The 21,604-nt window shown below is 41.7% G+C and overlaps 1 protein-coding gene across 4 annotated transcripts in view; it reads left to right on the top strand.

Annotated features, from left to right (window-relative positions):
- The window catches only part of LOC127446426 (uncharacterized), an 84,987-nt gene that overhangs the window by 37,019 nt on the left and 26,364 nt on the right, over positions 1-21,604 (top strand). For all 4 annotated transcript variants that reach the window (XM_051707324.1, XM_051707326.1, XM_051707325.1 and 1 more), the window contains exons 24-50: positions 2,953-3,039; positions 3,337-3,483; positions 4,463-4,569; positions 5,532-5,694; positions 5,791-5,967; positions 6,266-6,348; positions 7,697-7,745; positions 7,977-8,066; positions 8,713-8,808; positions 8,921-8,992; positions 9,084-9,170; positions 9,274-9,420; positions 9,596-9,762; positions 9,857-9,974; positions 11,139-11,263; positions 11,407-11,515; positions 11,604-11,780; positions 12,077-12,159; positions 12,920-12,968; positions 13,193-13,282; positions 18,925-19,020; positions 19,133-19,204; positions 19,296-19,382; positions 19,486-19,632; positions 19,808-19,974; positions 20,069-20,186; positions 21,389-21,513. In XM_051707324.1, the coding sequence (XP_051563284.1) occupies positions 2,953-3,039; positions 3,337-3,483; positions 4,463-4,569; positions 5,532-5,694; positions 5,791-5,967; positions 6,266-6,348; positions 7,697-7,745; positions 7,977-8,066; positions 8,713-8,808; positions 8,921-8,992; positions 9,084-9,170; positions 9,274-9,420; positions 9,596-9,762; positions 9,857-9,974; positions 11,139-11,263; positions 11,407-11,515; positions 11,604-11,780; positions 12,077-12,159; positions 12,920-12,968; positions 13,193-13,282; positions 18,925-19,020; positions 19,133-19,204; positions 19,296-19,382; positions 19,486-19,632; positions 19,808-19,974; positions 20,069-20,186; positions 21,389-21,513 (3,035 nt within the window). The remainder of the gene's footprint in view (positions 1-2,952; positions 3,040-3,336; positions 3,484-4,462; positions 4,570-5,531; positions 5,695-5,790; positions 5,968-6,265; positions 6,349-7,696; positions 7,746-7,976; positions 8,067-8,712; positions 8,809-8,920; positions 8,993-9,083; positions 9,171-9,273; positions 9,421-9,595; positions 9,763-9,856; positions 9,975-11,138; positions 11,264-11,406; positions 11,516-11,603; positions 11,781-12,076; positions 12,160-12,919; positions 12,969-13,192; positions 13,283-18,924; positions 19,021-19,132; positions 19,205-19,295; positions 19,383-19,485; positions 19,633-19,807; positions 19,975-20,068; positions 20,187-21,388; positions 21,514-21,604) is intronic.

Raw genomic sequence — 21,604 nt, forward strand, 5'->3', positions numbered from 1 at the left:
TGGAGGCCATTCTCCTGCCGCTGTCAGCGTTCATGGCCACGGAGGCCGTTTCCCCTTCCCTATCTGTGCTCACGACCACAGAGGTCGTTCCCTTGTCACTGTCTGTGCCACGGCCACAGAGGCAGTTTCCCTCTGCCTAAGCTCACGACCACGGAGGTCGTTTCCCTGTCACTTCCAGTGCCCATGACTATGGAGGTCATTCCCTTGACACTGTCTGTGCCCACAGCCACAGAGGCAGTTTCCCCATTCCCTGTCTGTACTCACGACCACGGAGGTCGTTTCCCTGTCACTGCCAGTGCCCACGGCCATGGTGGTCGTTCCCTTGACACTGTCTATCCCTACGTCCACAGAAGCCATTCCCCTGCTGCCAGTGTCCACGGCCATGGAGGCCATTCTCCTGCCGCTGTGAGTGCTCACGGCCATGGAGGCCGTTTCCCCTTCCCTGTCTGTGCTCACAATCACGGAGGTCATTCCCTTGTCACTGTCTGTGCCCACGGCCATGGAGGCAGTTTCCTCTTCCCTGCCTGTGCTCGTGACCACGGAGGTTGTTTCCCCTTCCCTGCCTGTGCTCGTGACCACGGAGGTTGTTTCCCCTTCTCTGCCTGTGCTCCCGACCATGGAGGTCGTTTCCCTGTCACTGCCAGTGCCCACGACCATGGAGGTCATTCCCCTGTCAATGCCTGTGCTCTCAGCCTCTGAGGCTGTTCCCCTGTCACTACCTGTGATCACAGCCACGGAGGCTGTTGACCTGCCAGTGCCCACGACCAAGGAGGTTGTTCCCCGTTCACTGCCTGTTCCCCAGTCCATGTCATTCTTCATAGCCACGGAGGCATGTAATGGCCTCCATGTCCATGGATACTGGTCAAGGAAGGGACTCACATGCCAGCGGAGGCTGTTCCACGGCAGGTGCACATGCTCCATGGTGCTCACAGCCACGGAAGCTGTTCCCCTGTCACAACCTGTGCTCACAGCCAGTGAGGCCTCTCCCCAGTTGCAGCTGCCAGTGCTCATGTCCACAGAGGCCATTCCCCAGTCTCTGTCGGTGCCCATGGCCAGAGAGGCTGCTCCCCAGTTGCAGCTGTCTGTGCTCACAGCCATAGAAGCCGTTCCCCTGCTGCGACCAGTGCCCACATCTGAGCTTACCATGGCTCTGCCCACTGATCCTTCCACAGTTCCGCCCCTGAGCCGCTCCCGCCTGACCCCTGTCCAGCGGCCGCCGCCCAGTACTTCAACCCCTGTCCAGTGGCCACCGCCGTGTACTCTGTCCCCTCTGCCCTGAGGCCGCCTCCCAGGCCTCCGGACCACGCCCCTTTCCTTAAACTCCCTCCCTGATTTCCCTCCCTTTCTGTTGTGTTTTCTGTCCTTTGTTAGAGCTCATTTTGTTTGTCTTGTTTTTTGTTTGTTTTCATTTGGGACGCCACAAGGCATAATGTCACAGTCCTGCCACTCTGTCAGGTTGGGGTTTTGTCTGACAGGACCATGGCATCATCATCCCATGTCTTGTGTTTCGTGTACATTCTTTGTGTGAGCGCACGGGTCCGGTTGTGAGTTACCGCTGTGCGCTCTTCGATCAGTCTTGTTTCATGTCCGGAGCATGGTGTCTGGATCCTGACTTCCTGTATGGTTTGGTTTCGGTCTGTGTCGGGATCCGGACACTCATGCTCCATGTTCTGTTTGTTTTGGTCTAATTGTGTTGACGTTTTCTCCCTCATGTGTTTCAGGTGCCGCTGGCATGCGGAATCAGCATTTCCATGGAAACCCTGATTGTTTCCATGGGAGCACTGATCGTGCCAACTTTCAGCTGGTGAAAGGCACCTGTCCCTTGTTTGTTTCTGCCTATTTTAATCCCCTCATGTGTCATGTGCTTTGCTGAATGTAGTTGAATGTAGTCTGTAGTGACTGTTGTGTGTTACCATTATAGAAAGCTTTTTGGTGTGAAGTAACTTACCTCACTTTCTCTGCCTAGATGGTCCTGTCACGTGTATCTGTTGGTTGCCCGTCTCTGCCCACGTGTCTCTTTGTCTCACTCTTGCTCTCTGACAGTTTAGTGTTCCCTTTGGATGGGACCTTATCTTATTTATTTCTAATTAAATTTCTCCCAGTTGGTGCAATTGTGTTTAAGAACACTATTTTTTTTTTTGTACAGTAAGGTATGGAGAAAATAGTAAATTTAGTGCTTTACTTTATGTCGGCCCATGGTGTGTAAACTACACCATATGATGCATTTGAAAGTAAATAAATAGTATAATTTTAAATTAACAATAAGGAAGGGATGTTTGCAAAGCTAGGCTATAATATGGTTGGTTTTATCGCTCATGAACTTTTTATCATGACTTGCCAATCAGGCACGCATAATATCAACAATCACCATACAAATCTCAAATGGTAAATGGTCTGCACTTATATAGTGCTTTTTTTAACCTTAGTGGTTCCAAACACACTCACACACCAATGATGGCAGAGCTGCCATGCAAGGTGCTAGTCTGCCATTGGGAGCAACTTGGGGTTCGGTGTCTTGCCCAAGGACACTTTGGCATGTGGAGTCATGTGGGCCAGGAAACTAACTGCCAACCCTGTGATTAGTGGCCAACCCGCTCTACCACCTGAGCCACAGCCAACCCTGGTTGGTGGTGACAATTAACAGACACTGTATATAAAAAATATACAGATGATCATTGTGATTCTACAACACAGCATTGCTACATTACAGTACTTTATTAGTCCTGTTCACTGTGAAGTCACAGTATACAGTTGTCTTTTATTTGTAATAAATTGTAGAAATACTACTGTAAAATATACTGTGAAAGTAATGCAACTAGTAGCCAGGAATTTACTGTAAACTCACACTACAATTTTTTTACAGTGTAGTTGATATCAGTTTTGAACGTGGCTCATATATTCAGAACTTTATAAATGTCATATTATCTTTGCCTGACACTTTATGCTGTATAGGTCTGTGATTGTACCAGCTCTCCACAGTGGGACGAGGCATTTCATTTCCTGGTTCAAAACCCATTAAAGGAAGACCTCGTTGTGAAGGTAAGAAATGGCAAAAGTTTGTGCATAAACTATGCAACAATAACATAACTGTTCTATTATAGAACTTTTGTACTTTTAGTATTATAAGTACTAAAAGATGTACTTGCAACGGATTAGATCATAGTGCAATTTCCTAGATCACATTGTGTTTGCGCTTTTTGTTTTTTCAATCAATGATTGCAGTTCTAATGGAATCGTCTGCTCTTCCCTCCATCTCAACTTTCTGTCCATATACAGTACACATCAATCTGTTTTATTTTACTGTCTGGCCTCACTACCTCATTCACTTCTGTCTAGTTGTCCCACAGTTGGGATTTCTCTATAGGATCTGTGGTGATTCCAGTCAAAGAGCTGCTCTCTGAGCCAGATCTACTACTGGATCAGTGGCTCAATCTGGAAGGAGCTTCACCTCAGAGTCAGATTCTGCTCAGAGCTCAACTGAAGGTAAATATACATACTTTCTTTTTTTAGGGGTGGAACAAAAAAAAAAAGGAGTTAGCTGGCAGAATGTGCAGGCTGCTCTTATTGCATACAGTGAAAGTGAATGGTAACTGTTGCTGCCAAGCATACGACTTGTGTGCTGTATTTCAGTGCTGTTTCCCAAATTACACACTTTACACTATGCACTTACAATATACACTATGCACTCATCAAAGTAGTGTATGAGTTTTCAAAGTGTAGTATCGTCCCAAATGAAACACTTATTGTTTTTTTTACTATACAGGAGCATTTGCCGTTTAACAGCTGTCAGAAGTGACGTTTCAAATGCATACAATGTGTTGCTGCTAGCTTTAGTGCATTAGCCAGCCTTATTTCAACACTTGTATCTCAAACAACATACATATTTACACAGTTTTCACTCAAGTTGCGCTAGTTGCAACATTCTGCACTATTTACAATTGTTTTGTCAGACCAGCAATGCAGCCAGATAACTCCCCCATTCCACTACGTACGGCAAGCTGCGAGCGCTGAGTGCATGAAGTGTGTAACATTCCACACTCCGTTTTGATGGTTGAAGAAGTGCATCATCCGGGTACTCACAGTTCACTTCTATTTGTTGCTGTGATATTTGAGAGCTAGATCAAGGCAATTTTTTCAATGAATAGAGATTTAAATTTCATTCTTTTATTCACACAAAGCTACCATATGGCTTGAAAAAATCGTGCATAAATGGTATGGACAACTTTTATGGTTTATTAGTGGTGCTTTTTCATCCTTTTTGGAGCTTAACAGCCCTACAGCCCTTGGTCACCATCTACTTTCATTGTATGGAAAAGAGCAGCTTGGACATTCTGCATAAGATCTACTTTTGTGACAAAATGGTTGATTGGAGTAGAAGATTAGTTGATGATGACAGAATTTTTATTTTTAGTATGGGGTACTCATTTAATGCAATGTTATTATTATTTTTTTGTTGTTGCAGATTCTTTGCCCTAAAGTGACAGAGAGTTCTGTAGAGCAGGATGAACAGTCTAAACATCCAGAATCATCCATCATCACAAGACAACAAGAGGTGGAGAAAGAGCAGAAGTGAGAGGAGATTATTTGAATTTCACATTCTACAAAGCTCTTGCATATTCATCCAAACAAGTCTTATCAAAACCATAACCAATGTCTAATAAATAGCATATTAAAATAATATTTAAAGGGATAGTTCACCCAAAAATGAAAATTCTCTCATCATTTACTCACCCTCATGCCATCACAGATGTGTATGACTTTCTTCTGCTGAACACAAAAGAAGATTTTTAGAAGAATATCTCAGCTCTGTAGGTCAATACATTGCAAGTGAATGGTGACCAAAACTTTGAAGCTACAGAAAGTATATAAAGGCAGCATAAAAGTAATCCATATGACTCCAGTGGTTTAATCCAAGTCTTCAGAAGTTAAATGATAGGTGTGGGTGAGAAACAGATCAATATTTAAGTCCTTTTTTTACTTTAAATTCTCCTCACTCCCAGTAGGTGGCGATAGGCACAGAGAATGTGAATTGCCAAAAACAAAAGAAGAATGTGAAAGTGAAATTGGAGATTTATAGTGAAAAAGACTTAAATATTGATCTGTTTCTCACCCACACCTATCATATCGCTGCTGAAGACATGGATTTAACCACTGGAGTTGAATGGATTACTTTTATGCTGCATTTATATGCATTTTGGACCTTCAAAGTTCTGGCCACCATTAACTTGCATTGTAAGGGCCTACAGAACTGAGATATTATTCTAACAATCTTCTAACAGTCTTAGTTTATGTTCAGCAGAAGAAATAAGAGTTGACATGAGGGTGAGAAAATAATGAGAGAATTTAAATTTTTGGGTGAACTATCCCTTTAATATTAGTTTAATAGAATATGTATTTGGCATAATATAATGTCTTATTATTTAATCCAACATTGCTAAAACACCAGATATTTAACTTCTAAAAATGAATTTTGTCTTTATCATTTTACATGTGTTATTGTCATAATATTGTTTGTTTGTGGGGGTTTCTAGGTCTAGTGCCGAGGTGGTCCCAGAATCTCCTGTCACTGTTACCTCCTCTGTCTCAGTCACAGAAGAGGAGAGTAGTGGAAAAGTCCCACAGGTCATAGAAGTATCCAGCTCAGATGATCTTCGACCCCTATGCACCAGCCCTGACCCCAGCTTTGGTACTGAGGTGAGAAAAGTGAAAAGTGATGTGTTATTTTTTAATGTAAAAGATTTTGATTGTTTTCAATACTTCAATACTAATTAAGCCTTTTATTTTTTTTAGGGATTGCTCCGTCTCCACCTGCTTGAGGCTCAAAATTTGGTTGCCAAGGACAACACGATGGGTGGAATGGTGAAGGGAAAAAGTGACCCCTATGTTAACATCCAAATCGGAGACAAAACCTTTAAAAGCCATGTGATCAAGGAAAACCTCAACCCCACCTGGAACGAGATGTATGAGGTAGGTTAAGGCTCCCAAAGGTCAGATTTTTAGTTTTAGGCCATGTCAACACTAATATGTTCTCCATTTCCTAAAGTATGCAGTATTAGAGAGCATTTTCCAAAGTCTCCATTTTGGGTGGAGGAAAACCCTGTTCCATTGTGGATGAGAGATGTAAACGTAGCAAAATCAGTGCGTTTTTAACCGAAAGTGTATTAGTGTGGGTGTCCCCTTAGTTGTCTACTCATGTTAAAGTGTTTTCAGAACAATAAATATACCTGTTTCAAATGTAATGGCATGTGATCAATGCTTTTCACAGCTGGTTTTGGCCTCAAACTCGACCCCAGATGTTCTTGTGGAGGTCTTTGATAAAGACATGGACAAAGATGACTTTTTAGGAAGGTATGTGGACCAAAGTATCAGTTGCACTCACCCTGATGCTAATTGCAGGACACCAGTGTGCATTTTTACTAGAGGTAGACCGATATATCGGTTTTACCGATTAATCGGTGCCAATAGATGCTTTTTTGAACTATCGGTTATCTGCAAAAATCTATGCTGATAGTTGCCTATAGTTTTTTTTTTATTTCTCTGTTTTTGTTTGTGGCAGACACTAGAGGATTCTACAGTTAGAACGGCTTGATTCTACAGTTTAACAGCGGCCTCTAGAGGTGAAATGTAAACAATCACGTGGGGATTTGCTAGATTTAAATCTTTCATCATTGACAGTATTGATCCATATTTTTATCCTCATTTCGATACATATTTTGTAAATGCAATTGTAATGGAGCTAAGTCACCATCATTTCAAAATAAGAGTTTCTTGTGTGTTTTGGCCTTGTTTTTAGTTAAAAGTCCTGCATTATGCACCAAATCTTATTAGTTATTAATTGTTATTGGAATTTTGGTTGAACAATTAACTGCATCTGGGATTTTATTTATTTAGGACTAGTAAGGAAAGATTAAGACTAACTAGCAGCCATATCACCCTGTTGCTGTAAACTGGTTGCCCACTGAAGCTAAGCAGGGTTGAGCCTTGTTAGTACCTGGATGGAAGACCTCCTGGGGAAAACTATGGTTGCTGCTGGATGAGTTGTTAGTGAGGCCAGCAGGAGGTGCTCATCCAGCTTTCTATGTGGGCCCTAATGCCCCAGTATAGTGATGGGGTCAGCATACTGTAAAAAGGCACCGTCCTTCGGATGAGATGTTAAACTTAGGTCCTGACTCTCTGTGGTCGTTAAAAACCCCAAGGCACTTCTCGCAAAGAGTAGGGGTGTAACCCCGGTGTCCTGGCCAAATTCCCCCCATGGGCCCTTATCAGTCATGGCCTCCAAATAATCCCCATCCATGAATTGGCTCTATCACTCTACCCTCTCCTCTCCACCAATATCTGGTGTGTGGTGAGCGTACTGGTGCACTATGGCTGCCGTCGCATCATCCAGGTGGATGCTGCACACTGGTTGTGGTTGAGGAGAGTCCCCCTATACTACGTAAAGCGCTTTGAGTGTCTTGAAAGCACTATATAAATTTAACGTTCATTCATTCATTCATTCATAAGAAAACGTTTTAGCATTCTATAAATGAATTTTGAAAACTATCGGCCGATTAATCGGTTATTGGCCTTTTCCAACACCTTAGTTATCAGTATCTGCTAAGTCAACTATCGGTCGACCTCTAATTTTTACATTTAGCAATTTCATGGGATTTTACTTGTCAAAACTCAGTAAAATATGTGCTGGATGTTTACATAGGATCAAGATCAGCTTACAGGAAATCATTCAATCTCAGTTTATGGACCAGGTGAGTATTTCATTATTGATTTCTTTCTTCTTTCAATTTTAATGAGTGTTTTTTGAACCGTTTATACATGATTGTTGAAAAGGGGCATTTACTGAGGATTGTCTTTTATGTACTAGTAAAGTGAAAATGATTTAGTGATATTGAATTGATTATTGATTTCTGAATATATAATGTTGTGTAATGTTCTGAATGTAGTATTTGTTTCATTTGTTTTCTCTTCTTCTGTGTCAGTGGTTTTCTCTGAGTGATGTCAAACATGGTCGTCTTCATTTAGTTCTTGAGTGGCTTCCCACAGTAACACAACCTGACAAACTGCAAAAGGTTAGCGTTATTAAATGTTAAATATTTAACATGTATTTTTTTATGTTTGTTGTTTTTAATATTATATAACAGTTAATATAGAATTATCAGGAAATCAAGGCAGAGATATCTTTACATGTATTGCTAAAACGGTTTTTTTTTCTTTGTACATGAAAAATACTTTAATAATTTTAATTAAATACACATTTCCAATCCTTTTTTGTCTGCTGAACCCTTATGAACCAAATTTATTTACTTTAAATCCCCCTGAGATTACAAACAATATTCTAACCTTTCAATAAATATATAAAAATGAATCCTAAATTTGTAGGGCTAATTTTGAATGTAAGAGCAAAGTTAAATTAGTTATAACTTAATTATATAAAGTTATATATTGTTTTTACTTTACACATTTTTTTAAATGTAAAAAAAAAATATGATAATTTACATTTATATTATTTTATTTTTACTTTAGATTATTTTTATTACTTTTATCTTGTCATTAGCATTTCTGTTACAATCTCCTGAATGCCCTGCATTTCATTATGAACTTCTAGTGGATAACAATTCTCAGTTGGGAAACCCTAGCATAGACAATCAGTTAGTTTACTCACTACTGAATAGATTGTGTTTATTTTTTTGATCAAATCATTCTGTGATTGTCCAGGCTCTGCGGTTACAGTCCTTACACTCGTACCAGAACAAATCTGTGCCGTCAGCAGCTCTACTCTACATCCTCATAGAAAGAGCACATGACCTGCCGGTACATCTGAAAAACACATACAGTACACATGCAAATGTGACACAAATACAGAGTTGCATTATATTAAATGGAATTGTCAAAATCATGTTCATATGTGTGTTCATGTGTGCAGCTTAAGAAGAGTGGAAAGGAGCCTAAAGCTGCTGCAGAGCTGGTTCTTGGTGACATTTCTCATAAAACCAAGGTGAGATTTAGTGCTTTTTACAAAACTCAGTAGTTTGGTACCACTTCTGGCCTATAAGAATAAGCAAAGCTCTTTTCTGGTCTCTTTAAAGGTGTGCGAGCGTTCTGCATCTCCTCAGTGGAGTGAAGCTTTTCACTTCCTTGTTCACAACCCGAGAGAGGAGATTCTTATTATCAAGGTAAAAACAGAGGGAGTTTACATCACTGTTGATACTGTATATGATAATTACGAACATTGAAAATAGATAATGCCTATTTAATGCTTTTCTTTCACCCTCATAGCTTTCCAGTGCATGGGAACAGCCCTTGGGCTCTTTGATTCTACCAATCAGAGAGCTGCTTTCAAAACCAGAGCTACTGATGGACCAATGGTTGGGTTTAGATGGAGCAGGTCCTGACAGTCAAATTCTGCTGAGGGCACAACTTAAGGTGAAGCACACATGCGTGCACAAATTAATCCCTTACGTTACTTAATTACAGTAAAAGTAATCAGAGTACAGTAACTTGTTACCCCAAGTTGGGATAGGAGTAAGTATTTTAACATCAAAAAGATCACACACAATACCTTGGCTGAAGTGTTCTTCTCAAATTGATCATATTTCAGATTTTGGACTCAAGGATAGATGCAAGTGTCTTTGAAAGTAAGAAGTCTGTTATAGATGAAGATCATTCTGTGGTAGGACACCATGAGGTGAAAAAGCCAGCTGTTATTGAGCATTCACAGGCTGCTGTCAGTAAGGAATCTGAGAAGAAAACCCTACCAACAAAAGGGTTAGTTTGTTGTGTTATAAATCTACTTATTTTATTGCAAAGCCATATGATTTTATTGGAACTGAAGAAGATTGTGTGTGCTGGTGACCAACAGGGTGACTTTACCTGTCTCTGTATCACTGCCTGAAGAACATAAAAAACAAACAGCCGCTCATGTCACTGATGATCATCATCTTACACCATCCACTCCTAAAACACAGCTTGAAACCAAGGTTAGTTTTTACATGTATCTACTGTATCAAAAGTCACAGAGACATTTTGCCATTTTTTATTTTATTTAATGCATGTTTTTTTATTTATAGTAATATTTTATTTAATGTTATTTTATTTACATTTAAAAACTGCTTGAAACCAAAGTTAGTTTTTGCATGTGACCATATCAAAAGTCACTTAAAGACATTTATATATTTTTTATTCTTTATTTATTTGCTTGTTTAATATTATTATTTAATGTGTGTTTTCATTTATTTTTATTTATTGTCATTTTTTTATTTAATTGTATTATATTTATACATTTTCTTTTATTATATAAAATTTAAACACTACTTGAAACCAAAGTGAATTTTGCATGTCACTTAAAGGCTAGCTTTTGTTTATTTTATTATTTTATTTTTATTATTATTATTATTATTATTTAATGTATGTTTTTATTTTATTTTTTTATTTATAGTAATTTTTAACTTTATTTTTTTGTAAAAACTTCTTGAAATCAAAGTTAGTTTTTGCATGTGACTATATTAAAATTCACTTAAAGACTGTCATGTGTATTTTGTTGATTCTTGTATTTCATGTCTTTTATTTTGAAAATTCTAGTTCCTGTTTTATGTCATGTGATCCCCTTGTCATGTGATGTCATGTTTTCCCTTCATGTTCATGTGTCTTGTTTTCATTGGTTGATTGTCTTGTTATCTTGATTAGAGTTCTGTTTGTTCATTGGTTTGTTCTCCCATGTCCATGTATGTATACCCTCATGTTTTCCATTGTCCTTGGTCAAGTATTGTATGTGTTTAGCAACATGCCATGCCATGCCATGCCATGCCATGCCATGCCATGCCATGCCATGCCATGCCATGCCATGCCATGCTGTTTATGTTTATTATGTTTGGGATACACGTTTTGGATTTCACGTATGTAAATAAATGCACTTGGGTTCATCTTTATCACGTCTTCATCGTCTTCGTCATTGCCAGTGCCAGCAGCTACATTACAAAGACATTTAGCTATTTTTTATTTTCTTCTTTGTAATTTATTCATTGTTATTATTATTATTATTATTTAATGCATGTTTTTATATAATTTTTATTTATTGTAATATTTCATTTTATTTAACTTAAATATATGTGGTTTTGCTAAACATATTTTTTTTTCATTTACAGGATGTCAGCAAAGTCCCTGATTCCACTTCCCCTGTAGGTGGATCTGGTCATGCAATGGCACCAAATAAAACATCCGAATCAAAGTCAGCAGCCAATGAACAAGACACCGATAAACCAGTAGAACAGTGAGTTACAACATCATACGGCTTGATATGCTTTTGGTTATCCAGATGTAACTTGATTCATTAGGAAAATCACAGTAATCATGGGCCATGACCATAAAAAGATTGATTTATGTCTGTCTTTATGTGTTTTTCATGTTAAACAGGTCTTCTAAAAAGGCTTCTCTTAGTGTTTCTGTGGAGGAGTCAAAGGTCACTAGTTCTAAAGACGTTCGGCCTCAGAAGACTAGCCATGACCCCAGCTTTGGCACTAAGGTGAGACTATCTTTACATTGCCTTTAAGTACCGTATTCTCTTGACCTTTCAGTGCCCTAGTTGTTATTCTTCACCATCTCTCCAATAGGGTGTGCTGCGTATCCTTCTTTTGGAGGCTCAGGATCTGGTTGCCAAGGACAACATGATGGGTGGAATGGTGAAAGGAAAAAGTGACCCCTATGTTAACATCCAAATCGGAGACAAAACCTTTAAAAGCCATGTGATCAAGGAAAACCTCAACCCCACCTGGAATGAGATGTATGAGGTAGGTTAAGGCTCCCAAAGGTCAGATTTTTAGTTTTAGGCCATGTCCACACTAATATGTTCTCCATTTCCTAAAGTATGCAGTATTAGAGTGTTTTCAAAAGTCTCCATTTTGGGTGGAGGAAAACCCTGTTCCATTGTGGATGAGAGATTTAAACATAGCAAAATCAGTGCGTTTTTAACCGAAAGTGTATTAGTGTGGGTATCCCCTTAGTTGTCTACTCATGTTAAAGTGTTTTCAGAACAATAAATATACCTGTTTCAAATGTAATGGCATGTGATCAATGCTTTTCACAGCTGGTTTTGACCTCAAACTCGACCCCAGATGTTCTTGTGGAGGTCTTTGATAAAGACATGGACAAAGATGACTTTTTAGGAAGGTATGTGGACCAAAATATCAGTTGCACTCACCCTGATGCTAATTGCAGGACACCAGTGTGCATTTTTACTAGAGGTAGACCGATATATCGGTTTTACCGATTAATCGGTGCTGATAGTTGCTTTTTTGAACTATCGGTTAACTGCAAAAATCTATGCCAATAGTTGCCAATAGTTTTTTTTTTTTTATTTCTCTGTTTTTGTTTGTGGCAGACGCTAGAGGATTTTACAATTAGAACGGCTTGATTCTACAGTTTAACAGCGGCCTCTAGAGGTGAAATGTAAACAATCATGTGGGGATTTGCTAGATTTAAATCTTTCATCATTGACAGTATTGATCCATATTTTTATCCTTATTTCCATACATATTTTGTAAATGCAATTGTAATGGAGCTAAGTCACCATCATTTCAAAATAAGAGTTTCTTGTGTGTTTTGGCCTTGTTTTTAGTTAAAAGTCCTGCATTATGCACCACATCTTACTAGTTATTCATTATTTTGGGGATTTTGGTTGAACTATTAACTGCATCTGGGATTTTATGTCTTTTGGACTAGTAAAGAAAGACTAAGAAATCTTTTTAGCATTCTATAAATGAATTTTGAAGACTATCGGCCGATTAATCGGTTATCGACCTTTTCCAACACCTTAGTTATTGGTATCTGCTAAATCAACTATCGGTCGACCTCTAATTTTTACATTTAGCAATTTCATGGGATTTTACTTGTCAAAACTCAGTAAAATATGTGCTGGATGTTTACATAGGATCAAGATCAGCTTACAGGAAATCATTCAATCTCAGTTTATGGACCAGGTGAGTATTTCATTATTGATTTCTTTCTTCATTCAATTTTAATGAGTGTTTTTTGAACCGTTTATACATGATTGTTGAAAAGGGGCATTTACTGAGGATTGTCTTTTATGTACTAGTAAAGTGAAAATGATTTAGTGATATTGAATTGATTATTGATTTCTGAATATATAATGTTGTGTAATGTTCTGAATGTAGTATTTGTTTCATTTGTTTTCTCCTGTCAGTGGTTTTCTCTGAGTGATGTCAAACATGGTCGTCTTCATTTAGTTCTTGAGTGGCTTCCCACAGTAACACAACCTGACAAACTGCAAAAGGTTAGTGTTATTAAATGTTAAATATTTAACATGTATTTTTTTATGTTTGTTGTTTTTAATATTATATAACAGTTAATATAGAATTATCAGGAAATCAAGGCAGAGATATCTTTGCATGAAATGCTAAAACATTTCTTTGTACAGGAAAAATACTTTCTAATAAGTTGACTTTAAATTAAATTAAATACAAGATTTACCCAGACTATAAAAATTATACAACATTAAATTAAATTAAGATCTACCCAGACCTGGGTTCCCTATCTGTCACTCACTCGACGTTGTGTCGATGTAGTGACGCTAGGGGTCACTCTTGGGAGCCCGAGACACCTCTGGTCTTTGATAAAAGGCCAATGAAAATTGGCGAGTGGTATTTGCATGCCACTCCCCCGGACATACGGGTATAAAAGGAGCTGGTATGCAACCACTCATTCAGATTTTCTCTTCGGAGCCGAACGGTCATGCTCATTGAGCTGAATACTACTGTTCATTCACCTCTGCTGGATCTGATGGCGCATTTCAGCGGCATCTCCCTCCTCTGCACTGGTGCACGGCAGTGAATGCCCCTTGGTGCTTCGGCAGAAAAACAAGAGAGTATATTTTCTGAAAGAGCTTTTCCTCCTCTAAAAGAGTATATATTTCTCTAAAAGAGCGGCACACACGGAACGTCTTTTTAAAGACGCGTCTTTTTAAAGATGCCTTTTCTGTTGTGTGTTATTCCTGGTTGCGGTCATTATCTCTCAACTTCGGATGGTCATGATCGCTGTCTTTTGTGTCTGGGCGCGACCCTCATGGAGGCAGCATTTGTGGATGGTTCATGTTCTTACTGCGAGAACATGACCATGGCAACGTTGCGGTCGCGGCTTACTTTTGTAAGAAAGCAAGCCACCCCAGCGGCTCCCCGCCTCGGTCCTTCTACCTACAGGTATGAGGCCAGCGCGGCTAGCACTGGGGGCGATTTGGGGACCCCAATGGGATCGTCTCCGCCGGGTATCCCCCTGCGGACCTCCCATTCCCCAGCATGCTCATCTGCCCCAGTCGGGCTTCCAGATGAGTTTGCCGGCTCGTCTCATGGCGAGTCTGGCTTCTTGTTCGGAGCCCACGAAGATGATGAGCTCTCGAGCGCAGCATCAGAGAGCGGCTTGTCCAGTCGGACACAGAAGCCTCAGCTGGGCTTCCCCCTTCGGGGAGGATTGCCCAGTCACAGGCCAATGCCGAAATTATGGACATGCTTTCCCGGGCGGCCGCGAGCGTCAGGTTAGAGCGGAACCGTCCGCTCTCCCCTGAACCCTCGCGGCTTGATGATTGGTTTCTGGGCTCGCGGCGCCGCTCAAAGCAGCCACGCCTCGCTCCAGTGCCATTCTTCTCGGAAGTGCACAAGGAGCTGACGAAGTCGTGGGAGGCACCTTTTACTGCCCGGCCCCGATTCCGCAGGTCCCCCGCTCTCACTACCCTCGATGGCGGGGCGGCCAGGGGCTATACGGCGATTTTCCCTGGTGGATAAGGCACTCGCGGTGCACCTATGCCCGCAGAGCGCCGCCACCTGGCGCGGACGCCCTAAGCTCCCGTCCAAGCCCTGTAGGCTCACGTCGTCCCTGACGGCTAAAGCCTACAGCGCTGCTGGACAAGCCGCCTCTACCCTGCACGCCATGGCTCTCCTGCAGGTCCACCAAGTCAAGTTGCTGAAAGAACTGCACGAGGGTAGTTCCGCCCCAGACTTGATGCAGGAACTGCGCTCGGTGACCGACCTCGCTCTCCGAGCGACGAAGGTCACGGCGCGGTCTCTTGGGCGGACTATGGCCACACTAGTGGTCCAGGAGCGGCACCTTTGTCTCAACCTGGTCGAGATGGGCGAGGCCGACAAGACACGGTTCCTTGCTGCCCCCATTTCCCAGGCGGGCCTATTCGGCGACACCATCGAGGACTTTGCCCAGCAGTTCTCCTCGCGTCTTTACGAAGATCACAGAGGCTGCCTTTACCCCGTTAAGGGAGGTGGGCATTCGCATTCTCAACTATCTCGACGACTGACTAATCCTAGCTCACTCTCGAGACATGTTGTGCGCACACAGGGACCTGGTGCTCTCACACCTCAGCCGACTAGGGCTTCGGGTCAACTGGGAAAAAAGCAAGCTCCTCCCGGTTCACAGCATCTCTTTTCTCGGTTTGGAGTTGGACTCAGTCTCCTTGACGGTGCGCCTTACGAATGAGCGTGCCCAGTCAGTGCTGGCCTGTTTGAAGGCGTTCAAACAGAAAACAGTGGTTCCACTGAAACTTTTTCAGAGGCTCCTGGGGCATATGGCGTCTTCGGCGGTGGCCACCCCACTCGGGTTGATGCATATGAGGCCGCTTCAGCACTGGCTCCAGACTCAAGTCCCGAGATGGGCATGGCGCCACGGGACACATCGCGTGGCCATCACACCGGTCTGTCACTGTCTTTTCAGCCCTTGGACCGACCTCTCGTTTCTACGAGCAGGTTTTCCTTTAGAACTGGTCTCCAGGCGCGTCGTGGTCACGACAGATGCCTTCAAAACGGGCTGGGGCGCTGTTTGCAATGAGCATGCAGCCGCCGGCCTCTGGACTGCATTGGCACATCAACTGCCTCGAGTTATTGGCAATTCTGCTCACCCTGCGGAGGTTCCGGCCGTTGATCCAGGGCAAGCACGTGATAGTTCGGACAGACAGCATGGCAACGGTAGCATATGTCAACCGCCAAGGCGGTCTGCACTCTCGTTGTATGTCACAACTCGCCCGCCGTCTCCTCCTCTGGAGTCAGAAGCACTTCAAGTCGCTGCGAGCCACTCACATCCCGGGCAAACTCAACACGACAGCGGACACGCTGTCATGGCAGGTTACCCTCAGGGGAGAGTGGAGACTCCACCCTCAGGTGGTCCATCTGATTTGGAGTCGATTCGGACAGGCACAGGTGGATCTGTTCGCCTCCCAAGAATCCTCCCACTGCCTGCCCTGGTACGCCCTCACCGAGGCTCCCCTCGGCATAGACGCACTGGCACACAGCTGGCCCCCTTGCCTACGCAAATATGCGTTTCCCCCAGTGAGCCTGCTTGCACAGACCCTGTGCAAGGTCAGGGAGGACGAGGAGCAGGTCGTCCTGGTAGCACCCTACTGGCCCACCCAGACATGGTTCTTGGACCTCACGCTCCTCACGACAGCTCCCCCCTGGCGAATTCCCCTGAGGAAGGACCTTCTTTCTCAGGGATGGGGCACCCTCTGGCACCCGTGCCCAGACCTCTGGAATCTCCACGTCTGGCCCCTGGACGGGACGCGGAAGACCTAAGCGGTCTACCACCCACGGTGATAGACACGATTACTCAGGCCAGGGCCCGCTCTACGAGGCGCCTGTATGCCTTGAAGTGGGGTCTGTTCGCTAAGTGGTGTTCTTCCCGACGCGAAGACCCCCAGAGATGCGCAGTCGGATCGGTGCTTTCCTTCCTGCAGGAGAGGTTGGAAGGGAGGCTGTCCCCTTCCATCTTGAAGGTGTACGTTGCCGCCATAGCAGCACACCACGATGCAGTCGACTGTAAGTCCTTGGGGAAGCACGACCTGATCATCAGGTTCCTAAGAGGCGCCAGGAGGCTGAATCCCTCCAGACCATGCCTTGTTCCCTCATGGGACCTCTCTGTAGTCCTTCAGGGTCTACAGAGAGCCCCCTTTGAGCATTTGCAGTCAGCCGAGCTTAAGGCACTCTCCTTGAAGACTGCCCTCCTGACTGCGCTCACTTCCATCAAGAGGGTAGGTGACCTGCAAGCGTTCTCTGTCAGCGAAACGTACCTGGAGTTCAGTCCGGGTTACACTCACATGATCCTGAGACCCCGACCGGGCTATGTGCCCAAGGTTCCCACCACCCCTTTTAGGGACCAGGTGGTGAACCTGCAAGCGCTGCCCCAGGGGGAGGCAGACCCAGCCCTGTCGTTGCTGTGTCTGGTGCGCGCTTTACGCATCTATTTGGATTGCACGCAGAGCTTTAGAATCTCTGAGCAGCTCTTTGTCTGCTTTGGTGCACAGCGGAAAGGAAACGCTGTCTTCAAGCAGAGGATCGCCCACTGGCTCATTGACGCCATAACTATGGCATATCTCGCCCAGGACATGCCGCCCCCGGTAGGGCTACGAGCCCATTCTACCAGGGGTGTAGCGGCTTCCTGGGCCCTGGCCAGAGGTGCCTCTCTAACAGACATTTGCAGAGCAGCGGGCTGGGCAACACCCAACACCTTTGCAAGGTTCTACAACCTCCGGGTGGAACCAGTTTCGTCCCAGGTAGTGGCACGCAACACAAGCGGATAAGCCCGGAATAGCTGGCCGGGTGTATCGCTTGCACATAGTGCTTTCCACCTCCTTTTGAGCTGAAGACATGTGCCATTAATTCCCAGTAGTGTTCACAAACTTTGTTCCCTGGTTGACTTCCTCCGAGCCCTGTGGCAGTCGAGTTTTCGGAGAGACTCGCTGCCGGCCCAGTACACGTGCTAACTAAGAGTCCTGTTTTGGGGTAGGTGCTCCGCATGTGGCGGTTCCCTGTAAGGCTAACCCTATGTGATATATATCTTCCGCTAGTTCATTTCCCTGTTGGCAAACTGCGTCTTCCTAGGGCAGAGCCCCTCTGCCCCAGTCTCCATGTTTGTAGTAACTCTTCCCCCGTTGGGTAGGATCTAACTTGAAGACTCTCCACATGGTCTGCTGGCTATGAGGCACACAGTAGTCTGCCCACCACACACCGCCAGTTCACGTAACACAGTTCAGCCAATTGTGGTGTTTCGAATAGGGACCACTAGTGTCACTACATCGACACAACGTCGAGTGAGTGACAGATAGGGAATGTCATGGTTACTTGTGTAACCTCCATTCCCGTATGGAGGGAACGAGACGTTGTGTCCCTCCTGCCACAACGCTGAACTACCCGCTGAAATGGCCGGACCTTATATCGGCTCCTCAGCATAAAACCTGCATGAGTGGTTGCATACCAGCTCCTTTTATACCCGTATGTCCGGGGGAGTGGCATGCAAATACCACTCGCTAATTTTCATTGGCCTTTTATCAAAGACCAGAGGTGTCTCGGGCTCCCAAGAGTGACCCCTAGTGTCACTACATCGACACAACATCTCGTTCCCTCCATCAGGGAACGGAGGTTACACAAGTAACCATGACATTTTCCAATGCTTTTTTGTTTGCTGAACCCTTATTAAACCACATTTATTAATTCGAAGCCACCCTGAGATTCCAAACAATATTATAAACTTTCAATAAAGTTATGAATATTAATTATGCATTTCATTGATAATTTTGTATGTAAGAGCAAAGTTAAATTAGTTATAACTTAATTATAACTAATTAAATTAGTATATAACTATTAAGTTATATATTGTTTTTTTACTTTACACATTTTTTTAAATGTAAAAAAAATATTTATAATAATTTACATTTTAAATTATTTTATTTTTACTTCATATTATTTTTATTACTTTTATCTTGTCATTAGCATTTCTGTTACAATCTCCTGAATGCCCTGCATTTCATTATGAACTTCTAGTGGATAACAATTCTCAGTTGGGAAACCCTAGCATAGACAATCAGTTTACTCACTACTGAATAGATTGTGTTTATTTTTTTGATCAAATCATTCTGTGATTGTCCAGGCTCTGCAGTTACAGTCCATACACTCGTACCAGAACAAATCTGTGCCGTCAGCAGCTCTACTCTACATCCTCATAGAAAGAGCACATGACCTGCCGGTACATCTGAAAAACACATACAGTACACATGCAAATGTGACACAAATACAGAGTTGCATTATATTAAATGGAATTGTCAAAATCATGTTCATATGTGTGTTCATGTGTGCAGCTTAAGAAGAGTGGAAAGGAGCCTAAAGCTGCTGCAGAGCTGGTTCTTGGTGAAATTTCTCATAAAACCAAGGTGAGATTTAGTGCTTTTTACAAAACTCAGCAGTTTGGTACCACTTCTGGCCTATAAGAATAAGCAAAGCTCTTTTCTGGTCTCTTTAAAGGTGTGCGAGCGTTCTGCATCTCCTCAGTGGAGTGAAGCTTTTCACTTCCTTGTTCACAACCCGAGAGAGGAGATTCTTATTATCAAGGTAAAAACAGAGGGACTTTACATCTCTGTTGATACTGTATATGATAATTACGAACATTGAAAATAGATAATGCCTATTTAATGCTTTTCTTTCACCCTCATAGCTTTCCAGTGCATGGGAACAGCCCTTGGGCTCTTTGATTCTACCAATCAGAGAGCTGCTTTCAAAACCAGAGCTACTGATGGACCAATGGTTGGGTTTAGATGGAGCAGGTCCTGACAGTCAAATTCTGCTGAGGGCACAACTCAAGGTGAAGCACACATGCGCGCACAAAGTAATCCCTTACGTTACTTAATTACAGTAAAAGTAATCAGAGTACAGTAACTTGTTACCCCAAGTTGGGATAGGAGTAAGTATTTTAACATCAAAAAGATCACACACAATACCTTGGCTGAAGTGTTCTTCTCAAATTGATCATATTTCAGATTTTGGACTCAAGGATAGATGCAAGTGTCTTTGAAAGTAAGAAGTCTGTTATAGATGAAGATCATTCTGTGGTAGGACACCATGAGGTGAAAAAGCCAGCTGTTATTGAACATTCACAGGCTGCTGTCAGTAAGGAATCTGAGAAGAAAACCCTACCAACAAAAGGGTTAGTTTGTTGTGTTATAAATCTACTTATTTTATTGCAAAGCCATATGATTTTATTGGAACTGAAGAAGATTGTGTGTGCTGGTGACCAACAGGGAGGCTTTACCTGTCTCTGTATCACTGCCTGAAGAACATAAAAAACAAACAGCCGCTCATGTCACTGATCATCATCATCTTACACCATCCACTCCTAAAACACAGCTTGAAACCAAGGTTAGTTTTTACATGTATCTATTGTATCAAAAGTCACATTTGCCATTTTTCATTTTATTTTAAAAAATTATTATTTTATTTAATGCATGTTTTTTATTTATAGTAATATTTTATTTAATGTTATTTTATTTAGATTTAAAAACTGCTTGAAACCAAAGTTAGTTTTTGCATGTGACCATATCAAAAGTCACAAAGACATTTATCTATTTTTTATTCTTTATTTATTTGCTTGTTTAATATTATTATTTAATGTATGTTTTCATTTATTTTTATTTATTGTCATTTTTTATTTAATTGTATTATATTTATACATTTTCTTTTATTATATCAAATTTAAACACTACTTGAAACCAAAGTGAATTTTGCATGTCACTTAAAGGCTAGCTTTTGTTTATTTTATTATTTTATTTTTATTATTATTATTATTATTATTATTATTATTATTTAATGTATGTTTTTATTTTTTTATTTATAGTAATTTTTAACTTTAATTTTTTTGTAAAAACTTCTTGAAATCAAAGTTAGTTTTTGCATGTGACTATATTAAAAGTCACTTAAAGACTGTCATGTGTATTTTGTTGATTCTTGTATTTCATGTTTTTTATTTTGAAAATTCTAGTTCCTGTTTTATGTCATGTGATTCCCTTGTCATGTGATGTCATGTTTTCCCTTCATGTTCATGTGTCTTGTTTTCATTGGCTGATTGTCTTGTTATCTTGATTAGAGTTCTGTTTGTTCATTGGTTTGTTCTCCCATGTCCATGTATGTATACCCTCATGTTTTCCATTGTCCTTGGTCAAGTATTGTATGTGTTTAGCAATATGCCATGCCATGCCATGCCATGCCATGCCATGCCATGCCATGCCATGCCATGCCATGCCATGCTATGCTATGCTGTTTGTTTATTATGTTTGGGATACACATTTTGGATTTCACGTATGTAAATAAATTGCACTTGGGTTCATCTTTATCACGTCTTCATCGTCTTCGTCATTGCCAGTGCCAGCAGCTACATTACAAAGACATTTAGCTATTTTTTATTTTCTTCTTTGTAATTTATTCATTGTTGTTTATTATTATTATTATTATTATTATTATTATTTAATGCATGTTTTTATATAATTTTTATTTATTGTAATATTTCATTTTATTTAACTTAAATGTATGTGGTTTTGCTAAACATTTATTTTTTTCATTTACAGGATGTCAGCAAAGTCCCTGATTCCACTTCCCCTGTGGGTGGATCTAGTCATGCAATGGCACCAAATAAAACATCTGAATCAAAGTCAACAGCCAATGAACAAGACACCGATAAACCAGTAGAACAGTGAGTTACAACATCATACGGCTTGATATGCTTTTGGTTATCCAGATGTAACTTGATTCATTAGGAAAATCACAGTAATCATGGGCCATGA

Source organism: Myxocyprinus asiaticus, chromosome 9, assembly GCF_019703515.2.
Source record: "Myxocyprinus asiaticus isolate MX2 ecotype Aquarium Trade chromosome 9, UBuf_Myxa_2, whole genome shotgun sequence".
In the NCBI taxonomy this organism is placed as follows: domain Eukaryota; kingdom Metazoa; phylum Chordata; class Actinopteri; order Cypriniformes; family Catostomidae; genus Myxocyprinus; species Myxocyprinus asiaticus.